This window comes from Garra rufa, chromosome 22 (assembly GCF_049309525.1).
Source record: "Garra rufa chromosome 22, GarRuf1.0, whole genome shotgun sequence".
In the NCBI taxonomy this organism is placed as follows: Eukaryota; Metazoa; Chordata; class Actinopteri; order Cypriniformes; family Cyprinidae; genus Garra; species Garra rufa.
In genome coordinates, this window is record NC_133382.1 from 19,447,515 (window position 1) to 19,473,497 (window position 25,983).

The window sequence follows — 25,983 nt, forward strand, 5'->3', positions numbered from 1 at the left end:
GAGCAAGATTTTACTGTTTCGATGTTTCAAATGTCATGCTTCAGAATAAGCTTATGTATAAATAGCTGATGTGAAGCGTGTCAGTACGACCTAAACTAAAACCAAAGGAAGTCAGATTGTACTGTTATATTTGTGTGTATATCTGCATCTCTACAGCAGATAACCAAAAAGCCATACACATTTGTTCAAAGGTTTGTTTGTTTTTAAAGAAATTCATACTTTTATTCAGGTTACATTAAAGTGATTCAAAGTGACGATATAGCCATTTATAAAAGTTTAAACAAATGCTGTTCTTTTGTTGATTAAAGTAACAAATCAGCATATTAGATGATTTCTGAAGGATCATGTGACGTTAAAGACTGGAGTAATGATGCTCAAAATTCGGCAATCACAGGAATAAATTACTTTTTGAAATATATTAAAATAAAAAACTTTTAACATAATATCTTAATATTGTTTGCAATATTACTATTTTTACTGTATTTTTAATCAAATAATTCAAAAACATCTTACAAACCTCAAACTTTTGAACACTAGTGTGGTAAAAACACTGCAGTTAAAAGCTTAAAGGAGAAGTTCACTTCCAGGACAAAAATTCACAGATAATGTACTCAGCCATTTGTCATCCGAGATGTTCATGTCTTTCTTTCTTAAAGGGGTCATCGGATGCCCATTTTCCACAAGTTTATATGATTCTTTAGGGTCTTAATGAAAAGTCTCTAATATACTTTGGTTAAAAATTCTCAATAGTAGTGTAAAAAAAACAACACTCTTTTACCTTGTCAAAATCAGCTCTGCAAAATATCAGCTCATTTTATAGCATGGGCCCTTTAAATGCAAATGAGCTCTGCTCGCCACGCCCCTCTCTGCTGAGGGATTACGAGCTGTAATGTTTACTTTTAACGCATTTAGCTGCATTTAGCCGTGTTTATCGGCGACAACAAGCACATTATTAAGAAAGGCCATTTGCAAAGATGCATAAAAAACCCTTATACTCACTTCTGCTGTGGGTGAAGCTGCATCACGAATGATTCACACGAACATAGATGCATATGTAGATCGGCACTTTCCTTTTAAACCCGAAAGTAACGTTAATCCTCTGTGTTTTCGTCGGCTTTCAGATGGTGCTTCCGAGTTTGAACTCCCAAAATGGAGTTTAAATGCAGCTTCAAAAGACTCTAAACAATCCCAGCCAGGGAAGAAGGGTCTTATCTAGCAAAATGATTGGTTAAAATTACAATTTATATATATTCTTAAGATAAAATGCTGGTCCTTTCTAGCTATGTGTGTATTCCGGTTCAAGACAGTTAGGGTAGGTCCAAAAACTCTCATCTCATTTTCTTCTCCAACTTCGAAATCGTTCTACATCACTGTTTTAACTTTGTTTGTAAAGGGTGTTTGATCTTCTTGCATGTTTATTTTGTAAACATTGGGTCAGTACTTCTGCAATGTTGTAGGACGATTTTGAAGTTGGAAGAAAAAATTAGATAGAAGTTTTTTTGACATACCCTAACTGTCTTGAACCGGAATACACAGAGTACACGCAAAGCTATACAAGACTGTCAATTTGTTTTTAGACGCTTCTTCCTCGGCTGGGATCATTTAGAGCCCTTTGAAGCTGCACTTAAAATGCGTTTTGGGAGTTCAAACTTGTGGGCACCATAGAAGTCCACTATATGGAGAGAAACCCTGAAATGTTTTCCTCAAAAAACAATTTCTTATCAACTGAAGAAGGGAAGACATGAACAGCTTGGATGACAAGGGAGTGAGTAAATTATCTGTAATTTTTTGTTCTGGAAGTGAACTTCTCCTTTAACCAGAAGATACTGCACATGAGAAAGTAGTACAACCTGCGTACAAAAGTAGTACAAAACCAGTCGACTTTCCTTTCCAAGACTCACTGAGCTGGAAAGGAGAGCTGCTTGTTCATTGCTTGGGGTGGTTGTGGAGGAGGAACTTTAGGTCTTCTGCCTTGGGGTTTCTTTTGTGGTCCTGCTTCAGGCAACGTAGGCAACGTGGGCAATGGAGCCTGGGTGGTTTCGGGTTTGGTTGAAGGTGGTGGTTTTATTTCAGAGCTTCTCGGCAAAGGAACAGGCAACCCTTTCATCTGGGCTGCTGGGAAAGAGCCCGGCTGAGTCACAGCAGGGCCTTTGGTGAAGTTTGATGCCTTGTGCTGGATGAAAGACCTCCTTGCTGCAGAAATCAATTGAAAATGTAGTTTGTACCACAATAAGGCAACAAAAAAAAGCTTTTATGATCATAAACATACGTTTATAAGGACCAGCGATCCTCAGCGGGGGCTCCTGAGAAGCCAGCTCCTGAGTTGGCTCTGGTTGGCTGGAGCACTGCGTCTTAGTCAGCGATTGGCTGTGGGTTAGTACAGGAGTGTAACGAGGAAGTGCTGAAGGCATGTGATTATGTGTAGGTGGCTGAGCAATTGGATTGGAATCGATGTTGTCCCACACAACAGCATCACGGTTCACTTGAGATTTAACAACTACTGTCACCCCAAGGTCCTCAGATGATGCTGAGCTGAAATAAGAAGCACATCCAAAACAAAATAAGTCTTGAATAAGTTTAACTTAATTAGTCTCATTTAGTTAAACAACTACAAAGGTGATTGACTACCTGTCAGTTTTTGAAAGGGATGATCGAGCAGAGGAGAAAGGGGGTGAGGGTAAGATGCTGTCAGAAAGAGGTCTCTGAGATTCTTTCGGGAACGGGCTTTCAGGCAGTTCTGGGACCTCAAAATCAGCCTCTAAAAAGAAATTAAGAAACAGTGTGTTCAAATATTTTTAGTTGGAATTTCACAAAATGTCAGTATTTTGATTATTTTTAATACATTTAAAGTAGTGCTGTCAATTGATTAAAAAAAATGACTAATCAATCACTTTTTCTTCTTCATTAATCATGATTATTACCACCTAACATTAGTTAAAGTTTAAATATAGTTTTTAAATATACTTTTATATTGCAATAATTTCACATTCAAGCTTCAAATGAATGTAGAAACAACATAAAGACAGTATATTTTTAATATTTGTTACATTTTTTTCTTATGACTGAAGGTGAGTATCACTGATTATTAGTATTACAGATGAAATTGTTCTTTTTTTCCCTAATACTTAACCACTGACTAGAGCCAATCAACATTACAGTATAATTGAGAGCTATCAATTTTAACATTTATTAGACTTTAAAAAATAACAACATCTAATTTAAGTGAACTTGAATAGTAATATACAGAAATTGAATAAAGTTATCAAACACTAAATACTAAATAAATTATAGCTGCAAGCAGTGATTACTGGGGTTCAAGCATTTTAAGGCATGTAAGCACATATGAAAAAAGACATCATGTCGCATGTGCTCACAAGGTTTTGTGAAGTTTTGAGTTTTCCTCTAGGCTTTACAGGATTTTGGGAAAATTCGGACAGGCCCCTTTTCTAAACGACCCCTGTTCCCGTTATAGCTTCTCAAAGGGTAAATTTCAACATTTCTCTAATAATTATTGACCTAGAGAGTCCAAAGGATTGTACTGCAATGTTTTTTCCAGGTGGCCAGCGAAAAACCTAGGACTAGTTCGCAAAAGTAGATTTTTTACTACATCTTAATTATTTAACAAACTATCTGATTGACAGCAGTGGCTCTAGAGGCACATTTGTTTGTAATGAGGAGTTCTGTCATATGATGTGGATATCGTTTGTATGTGCGATAAAACATTGTGGCCGACAACAGTGGCTGATTTCTTTCAAATTCCTCACAGACCTTGGAGCCGTGAACAAACAGTCTAATATGTGTCTAATATGTGCTCAAAATTCATCTGCCAATGGCGGCCATGTTTTTTTGAGATGCGCAAATGTCCTTATAGAAACTTGTGGCACTTTGGACCAAGACTGTACACAGCGACATTCATGTTGATAGGACAAATTGTTGCATAGGTATAGCCACTTTAATGTTTTTTCCCTCTTACGTTTTGTCTGGCGACATTCAACGCTTGACGAGTTATGAGCGATTTTGTAATTTTGATCACTGTAGCAACCCCATCAGGCCAATTTGGGCGATTCTTGGTGACGTTGTCGCAGTGTGAATAATATCATCCCTCAAAGTTTTGCGGTTTGGTGTGCACGATCAGTTTTACGTTTTACGTGGAGATTGCTGATCCGTGACAATTCTAACATTTACAATAGGGTTTGAGCACTATGCGCTTGAACCCCTAAATATACATGAATCCTTAAAGCTACAAAAGTTATTGATTAGCTCTTTTTTATTTTGTTTTTTTGATTAACAGACATCACAGCAGCTGGATTATTAGGTTATTTGGCTGCTATTACTTTAAGAGCTGCCGCTGTTGAACGTGTAGCAAATCTGACACACATGCTCATAGTTTTTATTATGAAATGATACAGGCTACAGCTCACACTGCCACATTTGTGCATGCCATTGAAGTTGCACATGCAATAAGCAAAGTATAATTAAAAAAAACCACTACTTTACAGATTTTTATTTTTGGCATTTTATGCCTTTATTTCGATAAGACAGTAGCTAGACAGAAAGCAAAGTGGGAGAGAGAAGAGGGGATGGGATTGGGAAAAGATTCGTGAGCTGGAACTCTAACTCAGGACGCACAACGGCGCAACATGTGGACATGCTGCCCACGAGGCTATCGGCACCAACATTTAATTAAATTTTTAATTTAGGCCTACACTATCCATCGCCACCAATAGGCTCTTTCAGTAAACTGTGGTCATTGTATCAGTATTTTGTTTAACAAGCTGTGTACAGGTTTCAATAAGTCATTTACATTATATTAAGCCATACGACATAAGTCTAATACCCGGTTATCACTTTAATACTTAATAAATAATTAAGCAAAAATAAAAACCTAAAACTTATGCATTAAATGATGAACAGAAATTAAATTCTTAAAGGTAATTTATTGCTGTTTTTTTTTACCTCAATAAAAACAACAGTGAACCATCACATGTAATGTTTCTGTACCTTCAGGGAAGAGGATCTTTGAATACTGTATAAGCGGCTCTATGATGGTCACAACTTGCACCGAAGAGGCAGACGCCATGTCCAGCAATGACGTCTCTCTGAAAAAGAGAAAGACCAAGTGATATTTTAGGAGATTAGCTATGTTTTACAGTGCCTTGTGAAAGTATTCATACCCCTTCTAATTTTTTCATGTTTTATGTTGCTACCTTTTGTTAAACTGCTTTAAATCATTTTTTTCCACATTAATCTACTTCATACACCATAATGACAAAGCAAAAACTGAATTGTTTAAACTCTGTAAATTTATTAAAAATAAACAACTGAAATAAGTACACTGCATAAGTATTCATACCCTTAACTCAGTACTTAGCTGAAGCACCTTTACAGCCTCAAGTCTGATGCGACAAGCTTTGCACATCAGCATTTGGCAATTATCTGCCATTCTTCTTCTCATCTCTTCACCTCTCAAGCTCTGTCAGCTTTGATAGGGTCAAATGCGCATATTCAGGTTTCTCCAGAAATATTTGATTGGGTTCAAGTCAAGGCTTTCTTTATCTAAATATGCATATTTTTAATAAATATTTTGGTGCATTGAGCTTTTTTTATCTATTCTGACGAATCCTGACAGTCCCTGCCACTGAAAAACACAGTGGCCCACATGCCGCACAGCATGAGGACACTACCAGCACAATTTACTTTTGAGAAGATACTGCCACAGTTTAACTTCTCTTTAAGTGTAATAACATCTACAAGCAATATGAATGCTCTTGAGCTAAATTTCAACTGTCCCAGATAAGGGTATGAATAGTTATGCAATGGAATCATTGAAGTGTTTTTTTTATTTATAATTTTGCAAAGATGTTAAAAAACATTTTTTTTCTTCGCCATTATGATGTATGCAGTGAAGATTAATGTGAAAATATTAATCTAAAGCAGTTTAGCATAAGACAACAACAGAAAACGTGAAAAAAATGAAGGGGTATGAATTAGGGATGCACCGATATGAATCGGTTGATAAAGCTTGCGCGTTTTGTCAGTAAAGCCGGTTCTGTAATCAGCGGTAAATGCCATCAGGTGCGTGATTTCACGTTGAGCCGTATATACTACACACAGCCGTTGTTTACCGACGAGCTGCGCAAATCAATGTTCATTATCAGCGTGAATGTGCACAGCTCGTCAGTGAACAACGGCTGTGTGTTGTATATACAGCTCAACGTGAAATCACGCACCTGATGGCATTTACCGCTGATTACAGAACCGGCTTTACTGACAAAACGCGCAAGCTTTATCAACCGATTCATATCGGTGCATCCCTAGTATGAATACTTTCGCAAGGCACTGTAAATGCATGCTTTAGTCTAGACTTGTAGTTGTGTGTGCTACACTGACCCCTCACAGCGAGGCCACAGTAGATTGGGCCCAAGCACTATGGCAATATTACTGGGTGTCATTTTATTCACTGCTTGCTGCTCTGACAAGTGTGACAGGAACTGGATAAGGTATCTGAAGGCGAGAGAGATAAGTCAAAGATAAACATATAGAGTGAATGTGAGGTGTGAAAATGTGCATTATTAGTATGAGGTAGATATGAGAGTTGAAACTCTAACACACCTAAGATTGTTATAGTTTTCTGTGGGAAGTTTTTGCAACGCTGTCCGCAACTGCTTTAATTTTTCTTCTGTTTCTTTTTCTCTACAAATAAAAAGACAATTTAAATGCTTTCAAACTCAGTATCTAAGGTGTTTCAACACCATCGATATAAAAATAAACAAGCGTATAAACTTACGCTGCAGCTTTGAACCAGTCGTTATATAACTCAAATGTCATGAGCGGTTCAGGCAACTCTCTCAAGTAACACTTAAGAGCCCCTGCAAAGACAGTACAAACAAAATAACATTAGACATTTGTATATGAATACAGTACACATATGTTTAAGCTGCATTTTAGTCAGTTTGCTTTTAGTGGATAAAAAAGAGCAGCTTGGACATTCTGCTAAAGTTCTCCTATTATTTTCCACATAAGAAAATCATTGAGTTTGAAATGGCATGAATAATTGATGGCTGAAATGTTCCTGTAAAAGACAATGAGGTCCAAGAAACACATCTTTTTTTAATACGCTGCAGTTTGTCACCTCAGCCACATATGGCAACCACATTCGTTGTAACACAAAGCACTTTTCCTATTATTGTCAATTAAGGCATCAGCTAATACTGTTAAGTTACTGTCACACAAAACACACCAAACTATTTTTTTTACCTGCCACAGCATGTGGATCATAGCTGAACTCATTCTGGTCGACAGTCCCAGAACCCAGACAGCTTTTTAGTTTTTTTACAACAGATGCAGCAGCTGCTAGCCTGAACAAACCCTAGATGACAGTTGTAAAGCCAGATAGTGAGAAATAGCTAAGATGAGAGTGGAAAAGTGATACACTATATTAATGATTCTGGGCATGCAGCTATGTGGGTGTGCAATTATTTGTGTATAAGTGCATATGTGGCTTTTATATATATGTGTGTATATTTAATTATATGTGTGCGCTCACCTCTTCCCTAAGTCCTGTTCGTAGCAGCATGCCGACACACTCCTCAATAGGGACAGCAATCTGCCTTCCACAGCTCTCAAGATGAGACAGCAGAGGTTCTCCGAAAACCCTTTGCTCTGATGAACTCACTTGGGGCTCTTAAACAGACAAATACACATTTCAAAGTTGCTACTGTCCGTGTAAAATATGCATGTTTAGATGTTTTAATCACCCCTTTCTTCTGCTCACCTGTGTGGCTGTGACTCTCTTTGAGCTCGGTTATGTTTTTCTCCAGGAATTCATATGAAGCCTTGTGATATTCAGATTGCAGCTCTAGAAGCTGTCAGAAGGGTAAATAAACAAGCTTAAGCTTTTTTATTTTTTTTTTACAGATTAAAAGCATTCCATTGAGTCATCTCAGGACAATGGAATGGCAATAATAATATTTGGTGTCACTTTATATTAGATGGCAAAAGTATTCATACGTTTTTTTACGTTTTGTAATGTTGCAGCCTTTTGTTAAACTGCTTTAAATTACTTTTAACCTACTCTCCATACACCATAATGGCAAAGCACAAAACAGGTTTTTAACAACTTCACACATATATTAGAAATAAAAAACTGAAATGGTTCCATTGCATAAGTATTCACACCCATGTCCCTTTCTGGGACACTTGAAATTTAGCTCAGGAGCATTCATATCTCTTGTAGATGTTACTACACTTTAAGTATAGCTAACCTGTGGTAAATTAATTTGAATGTGTATTATTTGGAAATGCACACACCTCTCAATAAATGCATATCAGAGCAAGCCTTGAGGGCAAAAGAACTATACAGTATGTAGAGCTCAGAGACAGAATTGCGTCAAGGCACAGATCTGGGGATGAATTCAGAAAAAGATCTGCAGCACTGAACGTTCACAGAAGCATTTAGCCATTATCCATAACGGAAGAAGTTTGGAACACCTAGGACTTTTCCTAAAGCTGGCCTCCTGGCCAAACTAAGCAATTGACGGAGAAGGGCCTTGGTTAGACTGGTGTCCAAGAAGCTAAAAAGCTGAAAATGTCTGCCTGCACCCATCCAAGCTGACAGAGCTTGAGAGATAAAGAGGTGAGGAGAAGCATGGCAGAATGTCCAAAACTTGTCGCATCATACCCAAAAAGACTTGAGGCTGTAAAGGTGCTTCAACCAAGTAGACTGAGATGAGGGGATGAATACTTATGCAATACTTATTTCAGTGTTTTATTTTTAATAAATTTGCAAAGATGTCACAATCCGTTTGTGCTTTGTAATTATGGTGTATGGTGTAGATTGATGTGGAAAAAAAGTAATTTACAGCAGTATAACATAAGGCTGCAACATAAAACGTGACAAAAATGAAGGGGTATGAGTACTTTTGTAAGGCACTGTACATACATAAATACATGCATCCATACATACATAAAAGATAAGTGTAAATCTTTTGAGATTAAAAGAATCTGAGCTAAAATATGAATTTAGTTAAAAACTCACAATATTGACTATTTGTTGATTAAAATCTAATCACTGTAATGAACATTTTCATAATATTAATGATAATGATCAATGATATCTAGTGTAATCTGAGTTAAAAGGAACAATTCTGACATGATATTGGTGAAAAAGGGAACTTGGGAACTTGCTAATGGTTGAGAAACACTGAGTAAGGACATAAGTACTCACACGGATGAAGTAGCTGGCGTACTCATCCTCTTTAGTGGCAAAATGATAGAGGTCTGCAGAGTATTGATCCTGAAAGAAAGAAAATGTATAGTTTTATTGATTTCCTTGCTGTGTATTTCTCAACTTCTGATGAAACCACCAATTTCATGTCGAAATATTTGTTTAACTGACTTTTTTCACAATGCATAGTAACAAGGTTTTTTTGGCCTTTTCACAGCATAAGCAGAGGAAGGAAATGACATAATCAAGTGATGTGAGTTAGATTTGAATGAGCTTTAAAGTTTCAGTTGGTAGCCAAATGCTATTTTATCATAACCATTTGTAAAAACCATTTGTGATCAGAAGAGATCCTCTTTCTTGGTTCTGGTTTGAGATCAGTTAGCAGGAAGTAGAAGGCTATACAATGGGAATAACAATATAGTCCAACCATGACAGCTCTCAGACTGGTTTTAGCATGTTATATATTAATGCTAATGAATTTGGTCTTTCCCTTATCAAAATTAACCTTGGTTTTACTGTAGTAAAAGTGTAGTAACCATGTTTTTGGTGTATTGATTACCATTTGTATAACCACAGTTTTACTATTAAATACCATTGTTAATTTGTGGTTACCATAGTTTAACTATAGTAACCATGTTTTTTTAGTTTTATTTGTAGTAAAACCATGGTTAATTTTCATAAGGGTTGGCAGACTAGACCTACTCAGCATTTCTGGTGCAGAACAAGTATGCATTTGCTACTACCAGTAGATACTGTAAACAAACTACTGTAAACATGTAAGAAATGCTGCTGCATAAAGGGGCATACATAAATCCCATAACAGATCTAGACAGGTGGAGCTGGGGAGGTGGAGGGTTCAGAAAAACTCCTCAGAGAAGCTCATTGAACACTGAACCAGACTATTTAAATATTGAACAAACAAGTTAAATAAGTGCAGAAACATGTCAGTTAGCACCATCTAGAGTTTCAATCTGTGACTAGTGATAAAGAAACCAACTTTATCCAAGTATAACCTTAATAGACTCTAGTCTCCTCCAGGCCTCCTCCACATCCTCTCTTAGTCCGTCTTGCTTGGCCTGTGGGCCTGTGCTGGTCTGAGATCTAAAAGTGAGACACACATTGCATTAAAAGATACGAAAGTGTGATGTTAAATAAGAAGTTGAGACATATTTTTATGGAAGCCTGTTTCTGCCAATCCAAAAAAAGTTATTGCGACTTTTTACTCACAAATGTGAGTTTATATCTCACAATTCACATTTTTCATGCAATTTTGACTTTTTTTCTCAGAATTGCGAGATACAAACTTGAATTTGTAAGTAAAAAAGTCAGAATTGCAGGTTTTTATCTTGTAATTCTGACTTAATTTCTCAGAATTTGTTTGTATTTCTCAGAAGAGTTTGTATCACGCAATTCTGAGAAAAAAGTTTGAACTGTTTTAAACTCACAATTCTGACTCTATAACTTGCAAATGCAAGTTTGTATCACAATTCTGACTTTTTTCTCGCAACTGTGAGTTTACACCATGATACTCTGAGAAAAAAAGTCAGAATTGTGAGTTTTTCTCTCGCAATTTTGACTTTATTACTTGCAATCCTGACTTGATTGTATCACACAATTCTGACTTTATTTCTAAGAATTGCAACTTTATTTCTCAGAATTGCACGTTTATGTCTGGCATTTCTGACTTTATCTTACAATTCTGATAAAAAGTAAGACTTGTAAATTTATATCCCACAATTCTGACTTTATAACTCGCAATTGTGAGTTTATCTCAATTCTGAGAACAAAAGCTAGAATTGTCGCAATAGCCTTTTTATTTTTTATTCAATGGCTTCAGTATATTTTAGTTATAATGTTTAACAAACGAAAAAAGAAAATCACCTGACACGAGCATTATTCCAGTCTGTTGTAAGTTTAGCAAACTGTTTCTTGTTTTTCAAGATCTCTGGCAGGTCCTCCTGCATAGGTAATATCATTCATGAATGGGTCATGACAAATACAGTTCATATAGTTTAGTAGCAAGAAAAAAACTACCTCACTGAGCTTATTCAGAGGCACAAGAACTTCTTTTTCCAACTTCATCTCAAAGTCAGCCAGAGTCCGTGCCAGAAAATTTTGCATAAAACAGCACATTTCCAGAACTTTTCTGCAGGAAGATTAAGGTGTGCTTAGAAACTTAGTAAATCAACATATTTACAATTTAAAAGAAATCAAATATTCACCTTATGGAGGATTCGCCATCAAAATCTTTAAAGCTCTCAACCATACTGACAGACAGCATCATGAGGGGCAACTTTTTCTGGAAACAATCAAAAGTATGAATGAGTAATGTGAGCGAAGAAATTAGGAAGTATTGCATGACATGTTTTTTGATAGTTCTGCTATTTACATTAGTTTACTTGGGTATCACAGCTAAAGAACGATGTAAAATAATTGTGTAAACAAGACAAAAGGCAAAAGAAGAGGGCAAAACTGAGCAAAAATCTGAGAAACTGAACAGATTTTCCATACTGAGAAAAAAAGAAGAATGTTTTTGAGAAAAAAAGAAAAGAAAATGAAAGCCTGTATTTAGCACTTATGAGCAGCTGCCATACATTCAAAGCATATCCAAAACTTTTTGTCCAGACATAATCATCCATACAGACAAAATGAAAACCTCAGAAGACAGATTCAGGGACTCTCCATCAGCAATTTGGGATTAGGTTTCTTAACAAAATGGTAGGCCAAGATAGACTGTTGGAAGAAATCCCACCTCCATCCACTGTGATGGTGGTCCATGTAGATGTTCTTCACAGCCACAGCATTTCATCATATGACCATTTAATTTGTCTTTTTGAACATTACTCCTTTTTCATATACAGCAAGTGCTTAATCTGCTTCAAAATCTCATCCAACACACTTACAGACCACATGATTGAATAGGGGGTCATCTTACCATCCGTCTCTCTGAGTCCAGTCCCTGCTGACTCTGCAGGCAGCCTACCAACTTCTTGTAGATGATCTGGGCAGCTTTCTTTGCTGGCTCCACACGTTGTTCAACCTTAAAGCAACCAGATGGAGCATTCATTTACAGGGCCCTTTATTCATATTCTGTTAACACAGATTGTATGTAGGCATCTCAAGAACTGTGCCTTATGCAGATTTATTAGTTTATTAGTAGGTGTAATAGTGGTGGAAATGCCTCACCAAAACAAGATCTTCTGAGAGAAGGTCAGTTGCATCCTGTGACCTACAGGAAAGAAACAATTACCTTAACATACTTACATAATACAGATGGCAAGCTTGATGATACTGCAGCTTTGTTGATATTCGGACCAACAGTATGACTGCAAATGTAATATTGCTTAATTATAAGCAACAAGTTGTTTACGGAGTAAATTGGTTTGATTTGGTTCAGTGAATGATTCAATGACTCACTCACTTTGTTCCTCAAAGAATTAGTGTTTTTGAATGAATCGGATGAATAAATGAGTCAATGACTTACTCACAAGTACAGTGGCTGCATCTGAATATACTCATAAGCAGCTAGTTGTTTACTGAGTAAATTGGTTTGAATTGGTTCAGTGAATAATTCAGTGACCCACCTGTTTTGTCCCTTTAAAGAAACAGTGATTTTGAACGAATCGGATGAATGTACAATTCAATGACTCACTCATAAAGACAGTGGCTTCATCTGAATATACTAATAAGCAACAAGCTGTTTACTGAGTAAATTGGTTTGAATTGGTTCAGTGAACGATTCAATGACTAACTTGTTTTGTTCCTCAAAGAATCTGTGATTTTGAATCGGAATCGGATTAATGTGCAATTCAATGACTCACTCATAAGTAATCTCTTACATCGGTAGGTTCGTCTTGATCCTTCAAAGAGACTGGACAAATGTGTCTACTTCAGCCGGAGTTTGGAAGGTGTAGGATCTTTCCCCGTGTGTCAGCAGGAGCCGTGCTGGAAAGATAATTCTGTGCTTATGAATTCCCTTGTCTCGCAGCCTTTTTCACACGTCATCATAGTCGCACTGCATCTTGTGTATGCCGGCGGAGAGGTCTGGATGAAAACGGACTTGTTCGTAATTGTAAAGAACATTCCCTTTATCTCTGGCTGCCCTTAGCACTCGCTCATTGTCTCTGAAGTTCAGGAACTTCATAATCAGTGTCCTCGGGCATGTCGTTCGCGAGCCGATATTTGTCAGAGTGCCGATTCTGTGAGCCCGCTCAATTAACAGAGATTCCCGCGATTCCAATCCTAGAGCCTCTGGTATCCACTTCTCCAGAAATGTTACCGTGTCCTGGCCCTCTGCTTTCTCCGGTAGGCCCACCAGTCTTATGTTGTTCTGTCGACTTCTGCATTCCAAATCTTCCACTTTGTTTGAAAGCGTTTTAACAGTTTTTTTTTCCAACGTGCTCACTCTGGATAACAGCCCACTGATGTTATCTTCGGCATCCGAAGCTATCCGTTGCTCCGCTTGTGCTATACGCCCTGTGCATTCCTTTATCTCCTTACTTATCTTCATAATTGTTGCTTGGACTCCATCAATTTTCTTATAAAGTCCACTTTTCAAGGACATTATAGCTTTCATAATATCTTCGTTATTTCCACCCGAAGTTACTACTTCGTCATCATCTTCGTCAGGGCCGTCTCCAGTTGCCATGGCATCGCTAATTTCTTCACCCTCGGAATATTCATCTTCATTTCTTGCCTTTTTCTTGTCTTTCTTGACACCTTTGCGTGACTTTTTACTTCCCTATACTTTTATATTTGTGTTGCTTGACTTTAAATACAATTCTGGTTGGTATTGTAGGATTAATCACAAACTAGCAGCACAGCTAAAAGGTTGCGACCTCTTAGCACCTCACCATAACCGGAAGTCCGACTCACTCATAAGTACAATGGCTGCATCTGAATATACTTATCAGATCAAATAACAATTCAGTGACTCACTTGTAAAGCCAGTGGCTGCATCTGAATATACTTATAAGCAATTAGTTATTTACTGAGTAAATTGGTTTGAATTGGTTCAGTGAATAATTCAATGACTCACTCATTTTATTCCTCAAAGGATCAGTGATTTTGAACGAATCGGATGAATGTACAATTCAATGATTTACTCAGAACGACAGTAGCTGCATCTGAATATACTTATAAGCACCTAGTTGTTTACTGAGTAAATTGGTTTGAACTAGGGATGCTCATATTGACCGTTTAACCGTTAACCGACAGTAAGAATTTTAACCGATTATTACTATCAGTTAAACGGTTTAAAAGGGTTTTTTTCTATTCTTTTTTTTTTTTTTTTTTTACGTTTGCTGCATGGTGAAAGAAATAATGCTATTTGTAAGTTATCTGTTTACTCACGCGCGCGTGTCGACACGTGCAGTGTGGCTGTACAGACATATTTCGCTTCACCTTTACTTAGTAAACAGATGTAGTATATGCAACTCAATGGCAAGTGGCGTTATTGGGTTATCAGAGAGTGAATCCGTGAGTGAATGTATTCAAATTCTGAATGAATTATAGTCTAGAAAGTGCGCAATAGGCGCTCCCGTTACAATCACTGGATAGCTATCACTCATCCTAGAGTAGTTCATCGCAATCTCATAAAGTATTTAAAAAGTAATAAAATAACCTTTACACTGCACAAATAATCTCTTATTTATATAATGCCAACACTTTCTTTGTTTTAATAAGAGAGTTCGCGAAAGTGTAGAAATCAGCAAAACTGAAATCGGCACTTTGGTTGGTGACTGGATTGAAACATAGCCTCCTCTGATTGGCCAAAGTGATAATCAAATCAACATACATGTCTGTGATTGGCTATTGCTGAACGCTGTAAAACACGCGCTTCTCCACACGCATATGACAGTGAATGGAAGTCCCGAACCGCAAATTGAAAGGGTTTTTGTGATGGTGTTTTGTTCGCGGATCTAAGAGTTAACAGGCAGCGGTCCAGTCTATCCGTACAGCATGTGGACATGTTAAAAACTAGGCACACTGAGGTATTGGCTGGCCTGCTATATATTTTTATGTCCGACGAGAAGAATAAGACCGGTACAGTTCTTCAAAGCGCATAAAAGGATTCAGTGTGTTTTAGTTTTGTCATCTTAATTAGCTAGTTATTTAATTTATACATATTTAGTGTAGGCCTATTTATATTCTTCTTTTTTTTTCATTCAGAACCGCTGCTGATGCATGATAATTTAAGTATATGTCAATACAGTTTTTGTTGTTGCTCTGTATGCTGCTGTTTGCACGTTAAAATAAAACATTTGCTTGTATTTTTAATGTATCATCACAGATACTCGTGCATTCTATTTTTATTTTAAACTAATTTATTATTCTAATTTTATCAGTTAACGGTTAATGTTCGGATAACGAGCAGCGGTTGTCGGTCAGGAAAATTAACCGAAATGAGCATCCCTAGTTTGAACTGGTTCATTGAGTGATTCAATGACTCACTCATTTTGTTCCTCAAATAATCAGTGTTTTTTAACATATCGGATGAATGAAGATTCAATGACTCACTCATAAAGACAGTAGCTGCATCTGAATATACTTCCCTACTATTTAGTAGGTAAACAATGGTACGTGAAAACTTTAGTATGTTCGCATTCACAATATTCATAAAACATTAGGCAAAAAGTACATAGATAATAAACTTCTTCCAGCAAGATACTGAAGTACACTATACAATAGACACTCTACTACCTCATAAGGCCACAGAATTTGTGAATGGCTGTGACGTTGATAGGTTACATGATGATAACAACTAACATTCTTACTACACACATTCATATATAGAATTTAGTTTTTTATTCTTTGTAATAGTCATATTTACTCATGTGATTTCTGACACAGCCAGTGTTCCTGAATGAATAAGTATGTATAAGCAAATCCGTTGAATTAATAATTCAATGACTAACTTACAAAGAGTGACACTTTTCACCAGCTATAGCTAATACACATTGATACACAGTCCAAAGATCCCAGCTTTGTTGGACTGTGTTTCGATACTCTTGAAACAATGCTCGGTGATTAAATTTAAGGGCCAGAGCAAACTGTTGTATGTAATGTAATCAAGTAAATAATTGTAAATGAGGGTCAGTTTACGTATAAGCTGGCTAGTATTAAAACAGCTAAAAACTCTGTTTAAGGACTGCATCTTCTATGCTTTCACTTTTCCTTATTTCCTTCTTGTACTGTTCTGAACGATATCAGAAACATTGTATTATAAGCGCTTCTCATGTTTAGCAGATGCTAGATGAATAAATACAAATGTAAAATCTTAAATTACAAGAATCTGAAAACCGTTAACTAGGAAAAGCTGCCAACCACTGTGAACCCAAACCAGCCAAAACTAAAATTAGAGAGCCAAGGCTGCTGTAGAAACAGGCCAAAGTGGGTAGAGGGGAAGTGGACCGTAGGCTGAAGCATAAACCATTTTACTCTCTCGTTTTTAACCACAATCTGTTGTGCATCATGAGCATGATGTATAATATGAGTAGGTACACACAACACAATTTCTAGCCTGAAATATCATTACATAGACAGATGAACTATGTTACTTCCTATGTTTGCAATGTTTCTAAAAGCATCCAAGAACATGAGAAGTAATTTTTGTGTTATTGACTAGGTGACTAGGTTACACTGCGATTGCATCAGATATATAAGTTATATTAGTCATGGCGTTAGTCATCTTTATTACAGCAAAAAAATAATTTTAATACATCCTTGCTGAATAAAATACTATTTCTTTTAAAAAATTTTTTTAATGATCCCAAACTTTTGAACACATGGTATCTTATCGCTGGCTTTATTGTATTGCGAATTCTAAAGGCTGTTCCGTAACACCAAAACAAGCACATGCAGTACGTGGTATACAATTTCAACTTCAAAGGTCACACAAACAATTTTATCAGTGTGGTATTGTCTCTGCTTTGAGTCTGGGGCTAAGAAGTTTATTAATATCCTGTTAACGTCATATCAGTGCAGTCTGCAAAACTAGCATCTTGTTCTGTGCAACCTGCAGATGTGCTCTCCACCCTCACAATTGAAAAAAATTACACCTTTTATCATGGCCTCATTCAAAACAATCACTTAATCACTGTCAAGTTATTTACAATCTACATAATAATAAATATGTAAAATAGCTTCTGAAATCATATTTTCAACTAGGCACAGAGGGGAAAAGTCAATGAAATCTAATAGTTACACATGAGATTTCATTTTCAGGCCTTAACAAGACTTGAATCAAAAAAGAAGTGCTAAAGTTAAACTCATTAATTCCTAAACAATTGTACTGTTATCAGATTAATGTTTTCACCACAACAGACGATGAAACAAACCGCCTTCTTCATTTAAGACCTTACACCACAAATGGCTCATGTTAGGAGAGATAAACAAGCTATCCATTATATTAATATTTTGTTTTGTTACAAAAGATAAGCAAGTCTACTTGGTCACATGTAGTGTCATTCCAGTTACACTCTCACATAAAACACCACAAACATAGCCTGAAAGCAACAAATGAAAGTACTTACTTCCCCCCATTTCCAAACTGTTTTAAGATGTTAAACTGCTTTAGCATGATTGTAAAGAATCCGTCGCCTTCAAGTCCTTCTTTCGTACATGTAGGTCAAGTGTATATTAGTTTCATTTGATGGAGAAAATTGCTCTCTGAAGTCAGTAAACAAGCATGTCATTCAGCCTTGTGTCAGCAAGAGTCTCGACTTGACTGTTTCACATTTGTGCACACATCTCAGCGACTCAGAGAAAGAGGAAGTTACCAAATGCATAAGAGGAAAGACATTTTCATATCATGCTGTGAAAGTCATACGGTCCTCTCTGGCCACAGAGAACACTGAAGTAGATTTGCCTAGCACAGAGCATTCGTTTGTTGTATATATACAACTACCAGGGGTGAGGTGGATGGACTAGGTGGATTTATATACTAGAAAGAGAATATGAATGAGAATATTTCTGGGTTAATTGTAAACTGGCAGCTGGTTTACGTAGTTAACTTTGTGGCATTAAATAAAACTTCCTTGCCTTACCTTTGCTAATCAAGTGACTATCACATTACAACTATTAAAAGTGCACTGTTTGTGTGTGCAAACAGCAGGATGTGAAAGAAAGGTGAAAGGGGAAATTATTTTTTTTATATCATACATGGTGTGGTGTCATCACAAATAATTACCTTGGGAAACACTGTGGTTGTTGAGACAATGAACTGAAACCAGTGGAATGTCCCATGTAAACACGCCACGAATCAGGGAAGATGGAGCCTCCTACAGGGGGCCCACTGCAAAACAGAAAAATACAACATCGTACATTTCTAATCTACATAAGTAAATACATAAGTACGCAAACAAACAAACAAATATATAACGTACGTAATTGTTGCATACTGGAGCACGCAATCTATGGTTAGCTAGCTGTGGTTTTCGTAAGTGACTTAATCGCCACTGGACGTTTCGGATTAAGAAACATAACACAGATTGATCTTTTATACTTCATAAAAGAACCCTATTTAGAACAATAAACTATTGCTCAGTTATTATAAACAACACTGAAAAACTGGAAAAAGTCTTTTGGTGTAACCACGGTCGCATATAATTCGTCCTTTCACATCAGCGTTGAGAAAAGTAACGGGAACACGTGACATTCGTTGCTCCGCTTCAGGATATTAGGTAATTTATGCTACATCGAAACATTTTATTAAACGCTAAGAATACGTAAATAATCGATTAAGAATGTCATTAGCATGCACTTCTAATCATTTTTCTACCTTCTGGATTCTCAACGTCAATATTTATCAATGATGTAGAATAAATATATTTAAAATGAACTTTTCGATGAACCTTAGTGTATTCACTTCAAGTTCAGCAAGATTTTTTATGTTTTTTTTTTTTTTTTTTAAGAATCCATTTATGTTGATCAAGGCTGCGTTTATTTTAATAAAAATACAGAAAAAGCTGTGATATTGTGAAATATTATTGCGATTTAAAAGTGGTTTTCTATTTCAATATACTTTAAAATAGAATTTATTAATGTGATGCAAAGCTGAAATTTCAGTAGTTATTTACTTCAGTCTTCAGTGTCAAATGATCCTTCAGAAATCAGTCAATGTTTGAAACATTTGCTCTGATTAATATTTTAATGAAACATGCAATACATTTTTTCAGGATTCCTTGATGAATAAAATGTAAAAAAAAAAAAAAAAAAAAAAAAAACAGCATTTATTTAAAATAGAAATCTTTTGTAACAATATACACTTCCGTTCAAAGTTTGGGGTCAAGAAATTCTTTTTTCATTGTTTGAAACAAATGAATACTTTTATTCAGCAAGGATGTGTTAAATTAATAAAATGTGACAGCAAAGACTTATATTATTAGAAAATATTTCTATTTTTGAATAAATGCTGTTCTTTTTCATTTTTTGTTCATCAAAGAATCCTGAAAAAATATCACAGGTTCCAAAAAATATTAATCAGCACAACAGTAGGCTATATTAAAAATGATTTCCGAAGGATTGTGTGATACTGAAGACTGGAATAATAATTCAAATGATAATAATAAACATTTAAATAATATTAATGAAATAAATTTTTAAATATATTAAAACAGAAAACTGCCATTATAAATTGAAATATTATTTCATAATATTATATTTTTATAACAAATGGAACTTTGAGAAGCATAAAAAAAAACATTAAAAATCTTACTGATCCCAAACGTTTAATCAGAAGTGCATAAGTTAAATATATATCAAATCTCAAAATATCACTCCATCAGTAATGTGGATTTAATATCCCTCTGTTATGAATGTGAAATGTAAAAGAACTGGCTGACAAAGAGAAAACACCTTAAATTCATTTACCAATTTATTGATTTGTATACAAGTTTCAAATAAGGAATTCCACTGATTTCATATCAATACCCCACGTAAATACTTATATTTCAGTACTGGTGAAAGCTTTACAAATGTTAAAATTCTTTGTAAATAATTGTGTTTAAGAACTGGAAAAAATGTTGCACATCAGCATCATCAAGGTAATATTGCTTTCCTTAAGCGGTCAAGGCAAGTCAGGTCCCAGCAATGGGCTAAAGCATAAAACTCTTCAAAATACTATGAGGACACACCAGTGAGTCTGATGGTGACAAAACATGGTCCCACCTCAAGAGAAACGCAAAACCCCTGAGTAAAGGGGCGTTATAGAAGATGTGGTGAATGCGAAGACATGCAACAGCTCAATCAGCTGTGCTGAAGTAGCTACTTTAATACTGTCCTGCTTATCGTGATGCCTTTTTCTGAGACTGCATTATATTTTAAGTACTTAAAAAAAATACTGGTTTAAATGAGAATGTAACCTGTAGCATTAGATTCCAGTATGCATTGACTTCACCAGGTAACAACCAAAATATCTTTCTCCTAACCTTTCAATGACTACAGATGCATTTTGCACTTAAACAGAATGAGGCCACAAAGAATCACAAAAGACAGTACAGAAGGGTTGATGTCATTCTTTACATAAAAAGACAAAATGTCTTGTTAGTGTTTGAGTGTTCCACACTACAAACCTGCTTCATTCATTCTTTCCTTTCAGCTCATGTGACCACACCTGCAACCCTACCTCACTCTTCCATAACATCCCAATCTAATTTAATGGTGATAACATCATAGAAATGTAGAAATTGAGAGTAAACTCCAGCAGCTTTAGAGTCTGAGCACAGTGAATGTGTCAGGGGAGTGATGAGGTGAGTGAAGTTTGGTGGTATTGAAAATTAAAAACCCAACAAACTCCTAACACCATACACCACTTCCCATTTGACTTCCTATAAATGTCCAAATCCTCCAACCTTGAATGGATAGAAGGATGACATGTACAGATTCCCCTGAGCTGTTTCCTCTAAATAACTAGTTCCCTTCCCTCCCTCCCCAGAAAAGCCCTGTCCTGTGGGATGATGCAAGGACTAGCGTTTTGACTTTGCCTCTTCTGCTTCTTTTTCTGAAAAAAAAAAAAAAAAAAAAAAGACAGACAATGATCAGTGTCATGATTAGTTCAACCAAAATTAAGTTTTTCAATAGACTATCTCTTGAAATAGTCCATCAGAAGTTAACATACCCCTTGCAGAATCTAATAAATGTTAATTATTTTACCAAAATAAGAGGGACCATACAAAATGCATGCTATTTTTTTTTTTATTTAGTACTGATCTGAATAAGATTTTTTCACATAAAAGATGTTTACATATAGTTAACAACAAAATAACGTTCAAAAGTTTACATGTGCTTGATTCTTAATACCGTGGTGTTACCGGTGTTCTACAGAAAAATACTTCAGGCCTCACAAATTCTTTGGTTTTTCAGCATTTTTGTGTATTTGAACCCTTTCCAACAATAACTGTATGGTTTTAGGATCCATCTTTTCACACTGAGGAACTCACTGATGCTTCAGAAGGAAATGCAATGCATCAAGGGGGTGAAAACTTTTTGAATTTGAAGAGGAGTAATTTTAACTTGTTTTGTTTTCTGGAAAACAAACATATCTTCTGTAGCTTCTATGGGGTGGTACTAAATACAAAAATATACACATCTTCAATCTGTTCAAAAGTTGACACCCCTGGCTCTTAATGCATCGTTTTTTCCTTCTGGAAATGCACAATTTTGTGCATTAGTTAAATTTGCAACTTTGAATGGAAATATAGCTATTGATTGATCTCTTATTAAAAAGACAATGGTATCAGCTCACCTTTCCTTAGCTCATCTCTCTTTTTTGCTGCATCCTCCCTCTGCTTTTTTATGATGGCCAGCCTGGCAAGGTCTGCCCTGGCCTGCTCCGTCTTCCCCTCTAGATGCAGCTTCATGTATCGCTCCTTAGCTTTCTGCTTTTCAATCTCCTCCCTGCACAGGGAAACACATGTATAAAGCAATGAAACGACAGCGTATTTGACTCTGAGGTTTTCAAGTATATGTTGTCCCACATACCTTTCCCGACGTGAAAGCTCTTTTGGTGCGTTAACATCTATTTCCACAACCTTCTTGCTCTTGTGTGAGACCCTATTTGGATTCTCGATGTCAATTAGTCCTTCCACACCTTTCCTTTTAGGTTGCTTCAAGAGAGTAGAAATCAACTCAGTTAAATAAATAAAATTAGTTCACAAAATTAAAATTCTCTCATAAGTTACTCACCCCCATGCCACTCCAAACCCACATGACTTATATTCATCTTCGGAACACAAATTAAGGTATTTCCAATATTCATTCACTCATTTTTGTTTATCTACTGAAAGTCCTCAACCAAAAAGCATTAAAAAGTACGAAAAGTCATCGTAAGAGTAATCCAAGCAGTTCTAGGTTTTCTGAAAAGATTGCTTAATATTACGAACACATTTAATTTAGACCTTTATTCATCTATCAATGCACATTAAAACATGCTAAAACAAAGCTGAGCTTACGTTGACCATTTTTTATGTGCTTTATGTACAGGTTGTCTTGCAGAATCTGCAAGATGTTAATTATTTTACCAAAATAAGAGGGACCATACAAAATGCATGCTATTTTTTTTTTTATTTAGTACTGACCTGAATAAGATTTTTTCACATAAAAGATGTTTACATATAGTCCACAAGAGAACATAACAATTGAATTTATAAAAGATGGCTGTTCAAAAGTTTATATACGCTTGATTCTTAATACTGTGTTGTTACCTGAATGATCCACAGCTGTGCTTTTTGTCTTGTGATAGTAGTTCATGAGTCCCTTGTTTGTCCTGAACAGTTAAACTGCCCGCAGTTCTTCATGTCCCACAAATTCTTTGGTTTTTCAGCAGTTTTGTGTATTTGTGGAACCCTTTCCAACAATGATTGTATAATTTTAAGATCCATCTTTTCACACTGAGGGACTCATATGCAACTATTACAGAAGATTCAACCACTTACTGATGCTTTAGAAGAAAACGCAATGCATTAAAGGATAACTATTGCCAGAATGCAACCTGGGCTGTTTTTTTTTTTTTTTTAACTGTAAACAGGACAAACTTATATCTAAAAGCATAATTACGACAAACAAGCCGTTTTTGAGATTGACCGTGATTTCGTTTTGTGGTCAATGGCCGGTGAATGGGAATACTAGGGGCATAAATTTGAGCGCATCAAAATCAATATTTTTACAACACTAAGAAGGCTCGACACACCATGAAACTTTGCTCGAAGTATCGCCTGGGTCTCTACACATGAACTCGAGCACTGAGAACATTGTTTGTGTACACAGAGTTTACTATAAAGAAAGGTTTTGAACAACTCACTTTCACTGTTTGGGTTTTTGCTCGCGGCCGTCTTGCCAGTCAAGAGGTGACGATCTCCGAATGCGAGGATGGATAGCTCCTAAAGCATATTTCCATATAAATGCACGGCTAATTCGTTGTTTTGTCGCAAGTGAAAAACAATATTAACCGTCTAGTTGTAAAAAGAGCCTCATTTAAGCCTAATATTTCATCCTATGGAGTCCATTCATTCACATTCGGAGATCGACACCTCTTGACTGGCAAGATGGCTGCGAGCGAACACTCAAACAGTGAAAGAGAGTTGTTCAAAAACTTTCTTTTTAGTAAACTCAGTGTACACAATGTTCTCAATGCTCGAGTTCATGTGTAGAGACCCAGGCGATACTTCGAGCAAAGTTTCATGGTGTGTCGAGCCTTCTTAGTGTTGTAAAAATATCCATTTTGATGCGCTCAAAGTTATGCCCCTAGAACTCCCATTGACCGGCCATTGACCACAAAACGAAATCACGGTCAATCTCAAAAACAGCTCGTTTGTCGTAATTATGCTTTTAGATATAAGTTTGTCTCGTTTACAGTAAAAAAAAAAAAAAAAAAAAAAAAACAGCCCAGGTTGCATTTGGGCAATAGCTATCCTTTAAGAGCTGGGGTAAAAACTTTTTGAACTTGAAGATCAAGATAAACCTATTTTGTCTTTTAGAAAACATGCAAGTATCTTCTGTAGCTTCTGAAGCAGTACTAAATAAAAAATATATATGATATTATATAATTATTAGAAAATAAGAAAATTGTACACATCTTTATTCTGCTCAAAAGTTTACACCCCTGGCTGATAATGCATTGTTTTTCCTTCTGGAGCACCAGTGAGCATTTAAACCTTCTGTAATAATTGCAGTCCCTCAGTTGTCCTCAGTGTGAAAAGATGGTTCTCAAAATCATAGAGTCATTGTTGGAAAGGGTTAAAATACACAAAATTTGTGGGATATGAATAATTTTTCTAAAGAACAGCGGGCAGTTTAACTGTTCAGGACATACAAGGGACTTATGAACAACTATCACTAAACAAACAAACAAAAAAAAAAAAAATACAGCTGTGGATCATTCAGGTAACGCAGTATTAAGAAAGTTTATGTAAACTTTTGAATGGGGTCATTTTTATAAATTTAATTACTATTTTCTCTTGTGGACTGTATGTAAACATCTTTTATGTGAAATATCTTATTCAGGTCAGTATTAAATAAAAAACACCATGCATTTGTATGACCCCTCTTATTTTGGTAAAATAATTAACATTTTGCAGATTCAAGGTGTATGTAAACATTTGACTTCAACTGTATGTGTGTTTATCAATGTTTATAAGTGAATAACAGCCTATATTTATCTTTAAGTTAATAACAGCAGAATAGCAGGATTAAACCACTTGGTACATATGGATTACATTTAATTCCAAATATTTTACAAATTTGGAATTTCAATGGAGGGACTTCAAAGACTAACCAAAATTTTATGGGTTTAAAATGAGGGTGAGTAAATACTTTTTTTTTTCTCTCTGGGTGAACTCTTTAAGTGAATGGAATTTAAATCTCATACTTCTTCATCACTGCTGGTCTCCTCTTCAGATTCTGATGAGCTTTCACGTTCAGCCCCTCCATTCGCTTCCTACACCCAAAAGAATCAGAGTTTCCATTACACAAACTGATGCTGAGCATGAGCAAACATCACCTCCACTGTATCACTTTTAGAAGCGTGTAGGAGACAAAAGATCAAAAGTAGCACTCTCACCAATTCCCTCTGAGCTTTCATTTGCCGATCAATCTCCTCAGGGTTGCTGAACTGCTTTCCACGGCCCTTATGGCCCTTTTTGCCTAAGGTGGTGGGCAAGGTAGAATAAAATAAATAAATACAATACAATAAAAACACTAAGAGGCAATGAAAATACATGCAGTTATGTAATACCATAATTAGGCTAAGTAAATGTCAATAAGAATCGTCGATGAAACTGTAACGTTACACTTATCAGACAATCCATGTGGCTCCACTGGTCCAGCATGGCCTGAGTTTGTACTAGGGTACATGCAACGTGATTTACTCATTATAGAAAAACTCTAACTATTAACCATAAACCTTCACTTCTAATCTGCCTTTCGTAAGTTTTTGTTTAATCGTTATAACAATACTCGCTCTATCGGTATGCTGAAAAACGTTAAATAGCAATAGAGCAAGCAGACGATACTCACCTCCTCTCGGCATTGTTAAAACGCTCTGTGACGATGAACACCCTTAAATGAAAAAGATTATATCTGGCCCTAAAATTAAATATACCCGTAAAGATCAAACAACTTTATTGAGTTATGTTAACCTTTTAAAAATGTTATTTTAAAGTTAAATAAGACACGACGTCGCCGACTCAAAATGATACTGCTGAAAGCACTATTTTGCCGCTTCCTGAGAGTGACGTCAGGAGACCGTACTGTTGATGATT

General features: G+C 36.0%; 2 protein-coding genes across 2 annotated transcripts; both read right to left on the bottom strand.

Annotated features, from left to right (window-relative positions):
• Positions 1-104: 104 nt before the first annotated feature.
• Positions 105-17,935, bottom strand: sh3bp1 (SH3-domain binding protein 1). The gene is made up of 18 exons (XM_073828034.1): positions 17,761-17,935; positions 12,413-12,455; positions 12,162-12,266; positions 11,449-11,525; positions 11,261-11,372; positions 11,108-11,184; positions 10,240-10,327; positions 9,227-9,295; positions 7,775-7,865; positions 7,547-7,683; positions 7,258-7,369; positions 6,788-6,869; positions 6,613-6,693; positions 6,391-6,504; positions 5,002-5,099; positions 2,629-2,758; positions 2,270-2,532; positions 105-2,193 (listed from the first exon to the last, which is right to left on the bottom strand). The coding sequence occupies exons 1-18, from the start codon at positions 17,805-17,807 to the stop codon at positions 1,898-1,900; spliced, it is 2,022 nt and encodes a 673-aa protein (XP_073684135.1). The 5' UTR covers positions 17,808-17,935; the 3' UTR covers positions 105-1,897.
• A 2,149-nt stretch (positions 17,936-20,084) lies between these two features.
• On the bottom strand, positions 20,085-25,951 carry pdap1a (pdgfa associated protein 1a). Its single transcript, XM_073828407.1, has 6 exons — positions 25,739-25,951; positions 25,284-25,366; positions 25,092-25,160; positions 22,208-22,332; positions 21,972-22,123; positions 20,085-21,227 (listed from the first exon to the last, which is right to left on the bottom strand). Exons 1-6 carry the CDS (start codon positions 25,749-25,751, stop codon positions 21,193-21,195), a joined length of 477 nt encoding a protein of 158 aa, XP_073684508.1. The 5' UTR covers positions 25,752-25,951; the 3' UTR covers positions 20,085-21,192.
• Between the last annotated feature and the right edge of the window lie 32 nt (positions 25,952-25,983).

Excerpts from the sequence above, each read along its gene's own strand:
- sh3bp1 (XM_073828034.1), bottom strand. The coding sequence starts at position 17,807 with ATGCTAAAGCAGTTTAACATCTTAAAACAGTTTGGAAATGGGGGGAA. Across the intron at positions 9,296-10,239 it reads GGAGACTAGAGTCTATTAAG|GATCAATACTCTGCAGACCT; the intron begins GTTATACTTGGA and ends TCTTTCTTTCAG. Across the intron at positions 2,759-5,001 it reads AAAGATCCTCTTCCCTGAAG|AGGCTGATTTTGAGGTCCCA; the intron begins GTACAGAAACAT and ends ATTTCTTTTTAG.
- pdap1a (XM_073828407.1), bottom strand. Across the intron at positions 25,161-25,283 it reads TGAAAGCTCAGAGGGAATTG|GAAGCGAATGGAGGGGCTGA; the intron begins GTGAGAGTGCTA and ends TTTTGGGTGTAG. Across the intron at positions 21,228-21,971 it reads GAGAGATGAGCTAAGGAAAG|AAAAAGAAGCAGAAGAGGCA; the intron begins GTGAGCTGATAC and ends TTTTTTTTTCAG.